This window comes from Eulemur rufifrons, chromosome 16 (genome assembly GCF_041146395.1).
Source record: "Eulemur rufifrons isolate Redbay chromosome 16, OSU_ERuf_1, whole genome shotgun sequence".
Taxonomy (NCBI): Eukaryota; Metazoa; Chordata; class Mammalia; order Primates; family Lemuridae; genus Eulemur; species Eulemur rufifrons.
The window spans coordinates 26699484-26714510 of record NC_090998.1 but is presented as its reverse complement, the minus strand read 5'-3'; the positions used below and the strand labels follow the sequence as shown (position 1 = coordinate 26714510).

At 38.9% G+C, this 15027-nt stretch overlaps 1 protein-coding gene across 1 annotated transcript in view; it reads left to right on the top strand.

Moving 5' to 3' along the window:
• Positions 1-15027, top strand: part of TMTC1 (transmembrane O-mannosyltransferase targeting cadherins 1) — a 253695-nt gene that overhangs the window by 221794 nt on the left and 16874 nt on the right. Inside the window, exon 13 of the mRNA XM_069490420.1 lies at positions 9320-9428. Within this exon, the coding sequence (XP_069346521.1) occupies positions 9320-9428 (109 nt within the window). The remainder of the gene's footprint in view (positions 1-9319; positions 9429-15027) is intronic.

The window sequence follows — 15027 nt, the reverse complement described above, 5'->3', positions numbered from 1 at the left end:
TCTTTTTCATTGGTGAGAGGCATCATTTTTTGATCCAACAACAATAAACACCTCAACAAAGAAGTAGTAATTAGGAGGGCTGCCTAGCATTCCAAGTTCACGCTGTGGTTAATGGGAAGTGTGACTGCTGCCAACTGGATCGCCAAATCCATTTATTTCTGTTACTGGCATTTCCTAAATTCTCCCCCCAAATGTCAATACTCTTCCAAAGCAAGCATCTGCTTTCAGTTTAAATGAATGTGTCATAAGATTTTAGACAGGAATCCAGAAAGTTTTCTAAATTGACAAACTTAACCAGTCCTTAATTACTGAAAGAAAACGTGGCGAAACCTTATTTGCTTTTGCTAAATATCTGTCACTGAGACAGAGCCAGGAGCGTGAGATGGTGCGAATGTTTTTACTTAACACACAGGAAAAATGGCCCCACTGCTGTAGAACGAAAATTCCCTGTGAAACTACAAGTGTTTAATGGCAGAATTTGTACATTTTGAACAAGATCTAATTTCTGCTTAATGTTTCTCTTATGAAATCAATGATGAAGATGTTACTGGTCTCAGGAACCCATTCTCAAGCATTCTAGCCTTTTGTAAGTTCCTGAGGGAAACTTAAGAGAGTGGAGTTTTGCTGTAAAATATTAGGAGATTTTTATTTATGTTACGATGCTTATATGGATAACATAGGAGCCGGGACACGGACCCCCAGTGGAGGACGTTCGCCGTAGAGTTCCCATGAGAGAGAAAACTGCCTCTTCCAATCGAAGTACTTCCCAGTGTCACACGGTACCCGGCTCCCTCTGGTCTCCCCACATTATCTGGCATCCAGAAGTATCTCTTGTGGGCCAAATTACCCAGCCAGTGCCATCTTTCTCTTTGGCTCAGATTGTCCCAGGGAAGTCTTCTTTCTCCTTCTGTTAGCTTTCGGCATCCTGTTCCATTGGCCGCCTGTCTGGGGAGGCTAAAGTAAATCCAATGTGCAAACCAGGATGGAGTTTCTTTTTTTTTCTTTCTTTCTTTCTTTCTTTTTTTTTATTTCAGAATATGACGGGGGTACAAATGTTTAGGTTACATATATTGCCTTTGCCCACCCAAGTCAGAGCTACAAGCGTGTCCATCCCCCAGACAGTGCACACCAGACGAGTTTCTTAAAGCGTGGGCTAAAGGCCACCCTCAGCCGATTCCCCCGAGAGGCTGGTGCATCGTGGTGACCTACCGAATAAGTTCTGGGATTCTGCATTTTACCAAACACCTGAGAAGTTTTAAGCACTGTAATTTCAGAAGTATTGATCTAAGGGAAAAGTGAAGACAAAATATTTTAGGTCAAATAACATTATCAGTCACCAGCCAGTGACTGTATTTAGCAGATAAGGAAATTCTGGGTGATGAAGGGCAATAATATTGCCTAATTCTGGAGCAGTTTTACTCTTAACCTGCATTTCTCACCGAACCAGGGATCCCTAGGAGTCCCGTCAGTACCAGCTGAAGCACCTGACAAAAGTTCTGAGAGTCCTTAGTGTCCTTAGTGTCACAGGAGTTTCCAAAGGGATTCAGAGTGTTCCTTTCTGTGACACCAAACTCAAAGTATGTCTATGGCTGATTGGACAGGGTACGTACTGGTGTTTGATTTTATCTGTTTGTTCATCATTTATGGGCTGATAACACAGGTCTTTTCTATAGCATTCAGAGAAACAACCTGTGGACTTGGTCAGTTCAGAGCAAAGGGTTATTTTAATATTTTTTCACTTTTGAATTGACCTGTCAATTCTGGTTAAATAAAGGCTAACAGGATAGTTCTATGAGATTATTAAGTACAAAATGTCTGATTTCCTTAAGTACTAAGTTTGACAGTTGCTATCTCTGACATTTCACTTTGACACTTCTTATTTTTATTGTGAAGGTAGATCTTCAGTCTTTCAAACGCGTGGTTTGTGCTTGTGATTATCTTTCAAAATTTTTTTTAGAATAATTTTTGTGAAAGCACGGATAAGTCAAAAATGCTTGTTATTTTTTAATGTGAGTTCTGTTGTGGAACCAATGCACTGCAGACAGCTTGAAATATCAATGAGGTGTTTGGGAAGGATGTGGCTAATGAACACACAGTACGTCAATGGTTTGAGAAGTTCCATTCTGGTGATTTTAATCTTGAAAATGAGCCACGTGGGTGACCTGAGACCTAGGTGGATAATGATAAGCTGAAAGCTGTAGTGGAAGTGAATCCATCTCAACCTATGCATGAATTAGCAGCAAGGTTTGACATTACTATTCCAATGATATTGGACCATTGGAAACAAATGGGCAAGGTAAAGAATCAGGGTAGATGGGTACCGCATGAATTAAATGAGGGTCAGAAGAGAAATCGTCTGGAAGTTTGCCTTTCTTTCCTGTTATAACATAAAGGTGAACCATTTCTACACCGTATTGTTATGTGTGATGAAAAATGGATTCTTTTTGACAATTGCAAGCACTCGGCATGATGTTTGGATAAAGATGAAGTGCCGAAACACAGTCCAAAACCGAATATTCATCAAAAAAAAGCTAATAGTGTGTGTTTGGTGGACCAGCACTGGTGTTATCCACTACAGCTTCATGAAACCTGGTCAGTCAATTACAGCAGATATCTGCTGCAGCCAACTGGATGAAATGATGAGGATGTTTGCAATTGAGTGACCGAGATTGGTCAGTAGAGACAGGCCAATCCTCTTGCAAGACCACATGTTGCAAACACAATGCTGCTCAAACTGCAGAAGCTGGACTTGGAAACTCTCTGTCATCCACCATATTCACCAGACCTTGCACCAACTGACTACCACTTCCTCCGGGCTTTGGGCCACTTCTTGCAAGGAAAAATATTCAATTCTCAACAAGCTGTGGAAAACTCCTTTCACAATGTCATCACCACTGGATCTCTAGGCTTCTTTGCTGCTGGTGTAAACAAGCTACCATTAAGATGATGAAACTGTGTAGATAGTTTAGGCGCATACTTTGATTAATTGTACTGCTTCTTGTTTAATGTGTAATCAACTAAACTTTTGATTCAAAATCGGACATGTCATATTTAATGACCTAATACATACATGAGGCTTACATCAATAACGGGCACCTGATTTCCCCAAATTACTTATAACAGAGCCAAAATGAATGCATTAGGAAGTTTTAATACAGTCCAGTGCTGGCCCAGGGGTGATCTGCACAGTTAGAGTACATAGGTACTTCTCGTTATTAAGAAATTTTAGAATGTCTGTTTGAAATTATCTGCCTCTCTTCTTATGCCCACCCACTTCTTACATGGAAATAACTGCTTAAACCTTTCTTTTCTAAGGAGCTTTTCTGGCTTGGCTGAGAAAGCAGTTCAAAATTGCTCCTGTTTTTTTGTGGCCTAAATATTCACGCTTAGCAGTCACCCCCACAAAATGCAGATCCCCCTTTTCCATGGCCCTAATGGCAGCTGAGTGGATTCTGAACTATTGGTCTGCCATTTTAGGGCTCCTCTGCTCAATGTGTGCCTTAAAATGAGGCTTCCAGGAGTAAAGACTGTTAATGGTGTTAGTTTTGTTTAATACAATGCTATTAATTTAGCTATGATTTATTATATTAAAAATCTATTGTATCAGACACTAAGAAAAATCACTCTGATGTCTAACAATTTTTTGTGAATAATTTAAAATGTAGAAGGATATTACTTATGAGAGAATTTCAGAAATACCACATTCTCCTTGATTTTAATAAGAAAAAAGGGAGGAGACAGGTGATTTTAGAAACATTAAACGAGCTAGTAAAAGGCCAGGTGTTGTGGCTCACACCTGTAATCCTAGCATTTTGGGGAGGCCAAGGCAGGAGGATAACTTGAGCGCAGGAGTTTGAGACCAGCCTGAGCAATAATGAGACCCCATCTCTGCAAAAAATAGGGAAATTAGCTGGGCGAGGTGGTGCACACGCCTGCAGTCCCAGCCACTCAGGAGACTGAGGCAGGAGGATGGCTTGAGCCCAGGAGTTTGAGGTTGCAGTGAGCTATGATGACGACATGGTGCTCTAGCCCTGGCAAAGTACAAGACCCTGTCTTTAAAAAAAAAAAAAAAAAAAAGCTAATAAAAGCCAAAACATATATAGTACCTCCTTTATGCCTGAAACACATGGAGGTCAGATAATTTGCCTAAAGAAACATAGCCAGTAAGTGCTAGAGGTAGAGTCAGAACCCAGTCCTGGCTGGCCTCCTCCCCGCTCAACCCTTTAAAAAAAAAAAAAGAAAGAAAGAAAAAAAAAGAACCCAGTCCTTCTGGTTTGGGGGTCTGTGCTTTTAAGTAGTATATAGCATTAAGGTAGATAAGCGGTTGAGCAGGGCTTGGTAAGTAATAAGTTTTCATAAACAAACACTCATAATTTTCTTACGATTCAAAGTTAGGCTTGGGATGGTCTGTCTTCCTTAGGATCACTTCTGTAATACTTAAAGGTCTGCAGAAACAAAGATATAAAATGGGTAACTATACTGTCACCCTTTGTCAAATTTTATTAGAATATTGGGAAACATATTTAAGGAGATTTACAAAGATCTAGAAATAAAGAAAATAGTAAAACTATGGTTTTTTAAAAAATTATTGTAGCGATTATTGAATTTATACTTTGTGCAGATCACTCTTCTAGTCCCTGGAATTAAAAAAAAAAAAAAAAAAGGTAAGATCAATAAGATATGGGTCCGGCCTGTGAAGGAACTTAAAACCTTCTAATGATCACAGAGGGCGTAACATTTAAGTGAGAAAACGCAGAAATGCCCAATGTGGCCTCCATGGGATGGTCTAAATTTGAAGTTCTCAAATAGAATCCTAGTGTTAAAGTAGCTGTGTAATGGGGGATGAATCACCTGAGCTCTCTAAATCTTAGTTTTTGATTTTTGTTGGAGTGGTGATGGTTGGTAGTATTGTCTAAATCTTTAAAATGAAGGTAATTATGCCAAATTAATACTTAATGAGAATTAAAATAAATCACCATGGTCCTTGGAAGAGAGTAAATTTTCAGGGAACAACTATTGTGACATGCTGTGCCAGGGCCTTGGAGGAGAAAAGGCCGGAACCAGACTTCTAGACCGTGATTCCCTATTATCTTTTTTTTCTTAGGGAGATATAAAAAGAAAACTGGAATCTAAGAAAGGTGATATATATGTGTGTGCATGTGTATGTAATTTTTTAAAATTTTGTTATGTGTTTAGGAGCCTTGAGCTGGATAAACAGGGACGACGTCACTGGGGAACCAGAGTTCGGTAGAGAGAAGGGAAAAGCCGGCTGTGAGGTGACACAAGAACACCAGGCCGAGAGGCACAAGCTCTGGGGCCAGGCCTGCCTTCTTGCTAGGGCCCAGGGCAAATCAGAGGCCCTTGGCAAACCAGAGGCCCTCTGAGCCCCAGTTCCCACCACTGTAAATTGAGAGGTTGGGTTATATCCGTGACTCTCAAATCTGGACAGTTGTCATATTCACATGGAGAGCTTAGGAGGCCCAACCTTACAGCACCAAGGTCTTTTAAAAAGCACCCCAGGCGATTTTAAGGTACAGTGAGGATGGAGAATCATTGGAGTTGATGATCACTTGAGTTCTGCAGAATAGATGCCAAAGGCCACCCGGTCACGTGGAAGAGTGGGTACCGGGTTCTGTTTAGAGTGCTGGTCAGAACCATGTTGTGGAGGGTTTCAGACTAAGAGTCTATCTGTTGGTATTTGGGCATGAATGAAATTTTTTTTTTTATTTTTTTATATTTTTGAGACAGGGTCTTGCTCTGTTGTCCAGGCTAGTGTGCTGTGGTGTCAGCCTAGTTCACAGCAACCTCAAACTCCTGGGCTCAAGCGATCCTCCTGCCTCAGCCTCCCGAGTAGCTGGGACTGTAGGCATGTGCCACCATGCCTGGCTAATTTTTTTCTGTATATTGTTAGTTGTCCAGCTAATTTTTTTCTACTTTTAGTGAAGACGGGGTCTTGCTCTTGCTCAGGCTGGTCTCGAACTCCTGACCTCAAACCATCCTCCCTCCTCGGCCCCCCAGAGTGCTAGGATTACAGGCGTGAGCCACCACGCCTGACTGATGAATGAAGATTTTTATATAAAAAGTGTTGAAAACAGTGTTCTAGAAAAAAAAAAAATTCTTTCTATTGCCTGTATATAGTAGAAGGAGAAGAAAGAGGGAAGTAAAAGCAGATGTATGAACTATGGGTGTGAACTAAGGTGTTAGCAAACAAAGCTGAGTAAGGCGTGCTCCGGACTGCAGTAATCCAATAGAATTATTTTTTAATAGGACTAATTTGAATAGTCGTAAGTTTCCATTATAACTGGTATGAGCCATGACAAATGAAAACCATTAAATCATTACTATCAAAATAGTCCGTGTTTTTAATATGGGATAATTATCAGAGAAATGTGTGCCATAACATGGATATGAAAAAGGGATGCTACTAAAATCAGAAGCAGTTTGAAATGAAGTTTCATTCTCACGTGGTCATTACTATATATAAGCAAGGAAGATTTCATTTAGATGAATTATCTGCTGCAAGTTATTGTGTCAAAACCACACATATTTCATAAGCTCCCACCAAAGGGTGAGCAAGAGAGACTGTGGAAGAAATATCCTCTCTATTTCTCTCCCTTTCAAAAACAACAATATTACCACTTACCAACTTCTTGGGCTTCCATTAAAAAGCATTTTAAAATATCTGTCAAGATAGCATGTGATGCCTGGTAGCCTGACCCTTGCAGACTAATACCCTTAAGGCTTCCAAGCAAAAGCAGAACCATGCAAGATTCCAGAGCCAAGTGGAAATGTCCTCTCTGCCCAAGTCTTGTAATACTTACATGTTAAACTATTTACATGATGAGATGTTTTTCTTAAAGCCTGTTGGTCTCTCAAGGGACCTTTAGAGATAACTTTCTTTTTTTGTAAAGAGTCTGAGTTCCCTGTGAATAACTTTGATGATTAACTTTTCCATTATGTCGTGAATGTTAATGGACAACCTCAAGTATTTAGATTCATAGACTATGGTAGGTGGTAATTAATCTCACTGAGTTCACGTGTAAAAGGTCTTAAGTTTTCATTCTAACCGATGTGAGCCGTGACAAATGAAAACCATTAAATCATTGCTATCAAATTGTTGTGTTTTTTTCCTGCTGATTTTGAAGAATATCCAAGCTAAATTATGTCCCAAAGGACTTAATTTTCAGCCTTAATTGCCTAAGTCCATATCTTCTTTTAGACTTTGAGGAGATTTCCATATTAATGCTACTAAAGATTCATGAAATTCTTGGAGGAAGAGTTCTGCTAACCATAAAATCATTAGTCAAATTACTAGAATTAAAAAATACATGTTCATTTAAAAAATGTGCCAGTGAAAGAATTACTTCAAGGTGTATTTTAGAATAGAAACTTAAGTGTCTGTAAACATAGTGGACTTCCATGGAGTCTTGTGGATATTCTTTAAATGTTTGTTGACTAAATGAATGAATCATCAATAAAGCACTAAGAGAGCTGTAATGCAAGTTTATTATAACCATGCAACTGTAAAGCTACATCCCAAGGGCACAGGTATTACACCGGTTCCCAAGGACAGGACTTTGCATGGTGAGGAACCCACTAGGAGTTAGTTAGACCCCAATAAGGAGAGGATAGTATGAACAGCCACCTCCCTTGGTAAATAATAGCTAAGTGCTTAGCACATAATAGACAACGATAAATATTTAATTGAATTGTTAAATCCAAGGTCTATGTTGGAACTTTATTTTCAAGGTCTATGACAGAATACTCTCTTCTAGGTGAAATTACCTTGTAACAAACTGCTTCTGGCACATAAGAACGTAAATTTGTGGAGTCAGTATTAGTTTTCCCGCTACATAGCTTCGTCCGACAGAAACTGGAGCCTTAGGGAGAATTGTATCAGGAGCCACTCTCAGCTGCCTTTGACAATTCATGGAGCAGTTTTGCTGATAGCTCAGTATGTATGTAGATCACCTGGGAATCTTTGAAACTGCAGGATTTGATTGGGTAGGTCTGGATGGAACCTGAGATAGTCTCCATCTCTAACAAGCTTCCAGGTGATATTGATGAAACTGGTGTACGAGTCACACTTTGAGCAGCAAGATCATAAGAGGTGGATTTCTAAGTAGTTAGGTTAAGCAGATATGGTATGATGCCAGAGCACTCAGAAGACTGATTATGTGAACATAGATGAATCACTTGACTTTTCTGAATCCAAATATTCTCATTAGAAAAAATGAGTATAATATTATAATGTGACAATAATATCTACCACATAGGATTGCTGTGAGAATTAAATTAATAATGTTATATGAAAAGTTATGAGAGCATATAGTACATAGTCACTACTAAATCAATGAACAGTAAAACATAAACACACAACTCCATTGGTAACTGGTAAAGATGCGGGGAACCAAGAGGCTGTGTGTTTTCTATACATCAAAGGATTCTAGTCTTCATTCCACTTCTTTTTGCCAATTACAATGTCTAGCACTTAACAAGAGATCTCTGTCTGTGGAATTGTATTAGTAGCAAAGTTGATCACTGCTAAGTGTGCACTTTTGGTTTCAAAGACATTAAATATTAGGATAACAACCCCAAATGTCTCCCCATGGTACTAACAGGAAAGAGAACATTCACCCAAGAAACCGGTAATAACTTCTGGGCCTTGAGTTCTCTTTAAGCCGAAGTGTCATCACTGGGAGAAGACTCAAATGACGAAGACAGAACCAGCCCCGATTTTCAATAAAAATATGATATAAAATAGCTCATTCTTTTCCAGCCAGTGGTCGCAGTAGTTTCTAATTTTATAAATTCTGTATGAATTTTTTTTCTCTTATATATAAAACCAAAGATTAACGTTGGCGGTTTGGCCTGACTTGTCCCTGGTAGCTAGGAGCTCAGCCTGCAGTGGTGTGACCAGTACTACAGGGGCCCAAATCTTCTACATCACTCTACAGTGGCTCCTGTGCCACCCAGATAATGCCTCCAAAATTACTCTTCTGAGGGTCAAAGGTTCATGTTAACAAACATGCAAACTCTTGAATGTCACTCTCAAAAAGTGCACAGCAGGAAATAAAAGGTAGAAACATCAGAGAATAACCTGCCACATTATTTACATCTTAACATCTCTTTCCACTGAGAATTCAGAGACAGAAAGAAACTGTTAGCACCTTGAGACAGTATAGTTTAATTCGTGTGCAATAAAATTCAGAGTGAAATCAGCTAACCTTTGCTAAAAGAAATGAGATTTTAAAGTCTAATCAAAAGATTTAAGCAAAGTGTTATTAAAAGATGTTCTCCCCCCACTTATTATCTGTAGGTCCCAGGAGAAAAAAGAAGAAGCTATCACTTTACTGAAGGATTCCATTAAATATGGTCCAGAGTTTGCAGATGCATATTCAAGCTTAGCTTCGTTACTGGCTGAGCAGGTAATTGTTTCCATTTAATATCACACAATATTTTTTTAAATGTTACTGTTGTGTGTATAAACTAATGTTGCACAGATTTTTGTCCTAATGATTTAATTTGTGAGTTCATATTGGACCACTCATCTCTAATTCAGTTTCTTTTTTTGACAAATGACAAGCCTAGTTTTATCACTGTAATATTCTGTGTGTATCGTAGGTGACCTTTAGACAAAGATGGTCCATTTGTGGCCATTGGTTTATTCTCTGTCTCTTTGGGACAAAATCTGTCAAGAACAATATATGATACTTGCTGTTTTTATTACTACTCACTTGTCATATTTTTCTAGGGAATTGCTAATTGACTAAGATCTCTAAACTCAATATGGAGCCAATTACCGATAATCCTGTAGATTCTATCTTAATGCCTGTTAGAAAATCACAGAGGCTTGTAGCATGGGCTCCTAAGAGAACATTTCTTATAGCATGAAACAGATATGTGTTTTGAATACTCTCCTTCTTTTCACTTGTGTCTAAGTGATTTAATACCATTTTCCAGAGTCCTGGGTACATGCCCCCCCTGCTATGGGGAAACAGATACAAGTTGTCTTCTCTCTAAATTTATGATATAGTTTTGTTGACATACAGAAGTGCCCTTGATAGACACTAGATTCTGCTGTTACAAAATTGCCAGACTGTCTTTAAAATCAAACTCAACATCTTTGCAAGATGCCCTGCAGCATTCAGTTGGCTTAAAGGTAATAAATGACTTGATACAGCGTGTCAGTTATATAAGGAGCAATTTGCATTAAAAAATATTGCAGGTCCCATCAAGAAGCAAAATTAGGACATTCTATGAATATTTATGTAACAGAAATTATAAACCTGGTTTCCTTGCTCTCATTCTCTATGTAATATAGGTAGGCTTTAGACAAAAGTGCCTGTCTAATTCTCCAGGTAGTATAAGTGGGCTTTGGACAAAAACTCCTAATTGCATGTTTTAGGAGAGCATTTAAGCTAAATTTATGGTTCTCTGATATACACTGGCAGTCCTCAGCTGCCTTTGGCTTATGTCGAAGCAGACACAGTGGAGTTTTCTGAGGAAAAGATTGGCTCCTTCCTTTGCCTCACCCTACCCTGGCTCCTTCCTTTTCGTGAGACTCTCGCCCTGCTTCTGCCTGACTGGCTGCTGGGCAGTTATTCAAACATGCCAACCATGCTTCCCTCTTGGAGCCTTTGACCAATTGCTCCTGCAGCACTTCTCTCTTAGATATCATAGGGTTTCCTGGGCATCTCAAATCATGCTGGTTTCTGTGCAGATGTTACACTTTCAGAGAGGTCTTCTGTGATGACCCTTTGTAGAGAGCACCCTTCCGCTGCCCATCACCTTGTCCTGCCTTATTTTTCTCCATAGCATTTATCACCATCTAACATTAGTTTATGGTCTTTCTACCACCACTAGAATATTTGACTCCCTGAGAATGGCTGTTTTTTTAAATTTGTCTGAATTCATGAAAAATGATCAAGATATTATATTTAGTGACCTTGAAATTTATATCAGTCCATTCTGTAGTATCTTTGCATTTGTCCTTACTATTGACAAATTTTATAGCAGGTGGAACTATACAACATGTATGGTTTTTCTTCAGTTAGGTTTAAGAAGTGCCAGGTGGTTTATTTCAACTCTATTACTTGGTAAATTTAATTTTTGTGAACCTCAATGGCAAATTGCTATAAAGTTATAGCATTTTGTATAGCTGAAGTTGTGTACAATTTATAAGAAAAGCAAATTATGACTAGGACCGTGATCTTTTCTTACATACAAAGGTCACATCTTTTAGCAGTCTTTCCAATTCTAGATGTGAATGTCAAATGCTATGAGATCTAAGAATGTAATTGAAAGACTGTAAGGTTCTTTCTTCTGCCCCTTTGGGCAATTGATTTTAACATGAAAGACACAGAGCAGCTGTTGGGCATAACTCAGGATTGCCTTCCCCTTTTTGACTTCCAACATTTTATCTTCATGTTTTGAATTCTTTAGAAATAAAAGAATGCTTCAGATGCATAAGCAAGGCACAAACTGTTAGAGAAAAATACATCTCAACATTCTTTGGTAGCAAATGAATTTATTTCTTAGTGGCACAACTTTATTTAACTGCATTGTAACATTTCAGACACCTGGGGTGTATGAAAGCAATGTTTACAAACCTTGGTCAATCTGTAACACACTGGGAAGCATTCCCCTAACTTAAGCAGGTCATATTCCCTTGTCACCATCTGTCCACATGCACAGCTGACTGTGGTTGTGGGACGATCTAATGCTAAAAAAGCTCTTTCCTATACTGAGCTGAAATCACCCATTTTGCAGGCAGTTTTTCAGAATCTGGATGAAAGGATTCATTCTGTATTGAATTTCAAGCTTGTTATATGAACCAAAAATTTCTGATTTTCTAGGACCTTTAGTCTTTTTTTCTTCTTTCATGCAGTGTACTAAGTACTCTTTCCAGCTGTTTCAAATGGCAGATTTGGTAAGAATAACTTCTAGTTAAATAACTGGTTTATGTCTTTGACTGAAAAAAATGTTGTGGAGATCAATAGCAGACAGGAAGCCCTGCGGCTAGAACCTTCTCTCCAAGCTGACCTTTATCTTACCCAAGACTCTTTGGGTAAAGTTATTCAGCCATTAGTTAATATATCAAATTGTATTATTGTCTAGCTCACCTCTCGCAGTCTTGCCTACAGGGATGTTTTGAGACACTTAGTCAGACACCTGCTGAAGTCCTTCCCCTGATGTAAGGTTGTGATTCCTCCAAAAAAGGAAATGAGGTTGATTGGCTAAGCCTTGCTCTTGCTGTCAGCATCCTGCTGCCTGTCGATGCCATTTCCCATCCTCAGTGCCAATAAAACCATGAGTATAGTAATCTCTTCTAGGAGAAGAGAGTATTCTGGAACTAATATTATGTTCCTTACTCTGTTGAAACATGAAGGAGGCAAGTTAGTCTGTTTGGGCAAATAGAAGATTTAGAAATTTGAAAAATAGATTAATAAGCTGAAAAGACATTATATGGTGGAGCACATTAAGGCCTGTAATGGAGCCCAAGTTTGAAACTGATAGGTAATAGGAAGCAAAGGTAAATGTCTGAGGAGAGGGTTTTAAAACACATGAGGGGCCGGGCGTGGTGGCTCACGCCTGTAATCCTAGCACTCTGGGAGGCCGAGGTGGGCGGATCGTTTGAGCTCAGGAGTTCGAGACCAGCCTGAGCAAGAGCGAGACCCCATGTCTACTAAAAATAGAAAGAAATGATATGGACAGCTAAAAATATATATTAAAAAAAAAAAAAACATTAGCCGGGCATGGTGGTGCATGCCTGTAGTCCCAGCTACTCGGGAGGCTGAGACAGGAGGATCGCTTGAGCCCAGGAGTTTGAGGTTGCTGTGAGCTAGGCTGACGCCACGGCACTCACTCTAGCCTGGGCAACAGAGTGAGACTCTTGTCTCAAAAAAAAAAAAAACACACATGAGGAAGAAAATCTTGTGGAAATATATGAGGTATTTTAGAGGAGCCTTTTTTTATATGCATTCTAGTGTGAGCAGTTGAGAGCCTTGTTTCAGGAAGAAAGTGAGGGAACGGACAGACCATTGTGGATAAAGATTCCCTTGGTATATAGTGACTGTCAGCATGTAAAGTTTGAAAGGAAAAGAAAAATAGAAACTTAAGAGCTCCAGGGCAGAGCACCTAAAGGACTGGGGAGATTCATGGCCACTGACAGCCGTGGGGAAGCCAAGGAGAAGCAAGATTTTAGGAAGGAAATAAGATCAGCTTCAACAATTTTTCCCAGTTAAACAAGTAGTATAAATATATAACAGAAAGTGTGAAAAATCAGAGAAAATAAAATATACCCTTTACCCACAACATAATATATAGAAACAATAAATATTATCATTTTTAATATTATGCATATCTTTTTAATATATTTGTGTTGTTTACATATAGTTTGTATCCTGTTCTTTTCAGTTGTCATTAAATTATACATGATATTATATGATTTTTCCTGGTGCTAAGTGGCCTTCATAAATACCATTTTAATGGCTGCTTACTGGTTATCCAAGTAATACATTTTAATTTACGTTATAATATCTCAACTATTGAGTCATTTGGATTCTTTTTTCTTCTTTTTTTATTTGGTGGCAATGAACTTTTCCCTTCTTAGGGCTTTTTAAAAACAATATTTTGAATCCTTTCCTAATGATACATTCCTAAAAGTAGACTTTCCATGTCAAACAATAGGAACATAATTCATGACTTTGAAACCTGTTAGTAAATTGCTTTCCAAAAGGGTAGTACCAATGTACGCTGCCACCACCTGTGTACAACCTTTAAGTCTTGAATGCTAGTGGAGCACTTAATTGCAAATGGCATCTGGGCTGGTGACAGTGAGAGAGACCAGGGCTAGAAATGTAGGTGTAGGACTAAAAGTGAATGAAACCATATTATGAGCAGGTATTTTCATTGAGGGGAAAATGAAGAATAGTGGGGGAAAAAAAAATCTTAAGGAATATTTTAGCTTTCTCATTTTCTTGATAAAAACATCCGGTACATAGGATTAAGCTCGAGGACATACAAATAACTAACAACAGGTCAAGACTAACACCTGATCTCTAGACTCCTTACCCACTGCTGTTTCGCTGTACGACACTGGGGTCCCATGAACAGACTGGCAGTGGGCATAGTTAATGAGGTTGGGTGTAGAGGGGTAGAAAGAGAGAAGGGAAGTGATAGAGGAAACCCAGGAGGATGAGTTGTCACAGGAGTTAGAGACATAAAAACATCCAGAAGAAGGTTGGTGCCCCTCTGTGTCTCCTGCAGCAAAGAAATCAGGAACACCGAGAACAGAAAATAAGCTCTTAGATTCGTAGTCAGGCTGTTCTCTTCTGGTTCTCCGTTAGCGTTCCGAACTGGCTGTATTCCAGCACCACAGATAGGACTGTAAACATTTATAAGCCCACAATCATTTTTAACCAGCCTATTCCTGCCTAGATTATATAGCTTGACATTACGCTAGCAGGAAAGGAAATAAAATTAACATTGTTTATGACTCTGACCACTATAAATTATTATTAGCCCCAGGTTTATGGCCTATTGAAAAACTTAATTAATATGATTAACACTTAAAATAAAATATTTTTCTTTTACGTATTTTGGGATATGATACCACCTGATGCAAGAGTGAAAAGAAAATTGGAATAATAAAATATAAGTTGGAACTATAGATCAGATGGGAGGCCCAGGGTCGATTTGTCTCCTTTTACAAATGCCATCTTTTGGGTAGATTCAGGCATGCGTGCCACTGCCTGTGTGGTTAAGTCAACTTGGAATTAGACCCTAACTTAAGAATTTATTGATTTCATTATTTAACATATATTTTGTTGAGCACCTAGCTACCACCAAGCACCAGAGATTGTTGAAGTAGCCAGGTATGTGCCTTACCCTGGTGGAGCATAGTTTAGAAGGGAAGCCTCCCCCTAAGCAAAGATTTACATCTCCCTTCCCAGTATTTAACACCAGAGAGGGACATGTGTGCAAAGGACAGGTAGCAGTGAGAGTGCTAAGGGGACAGAGATG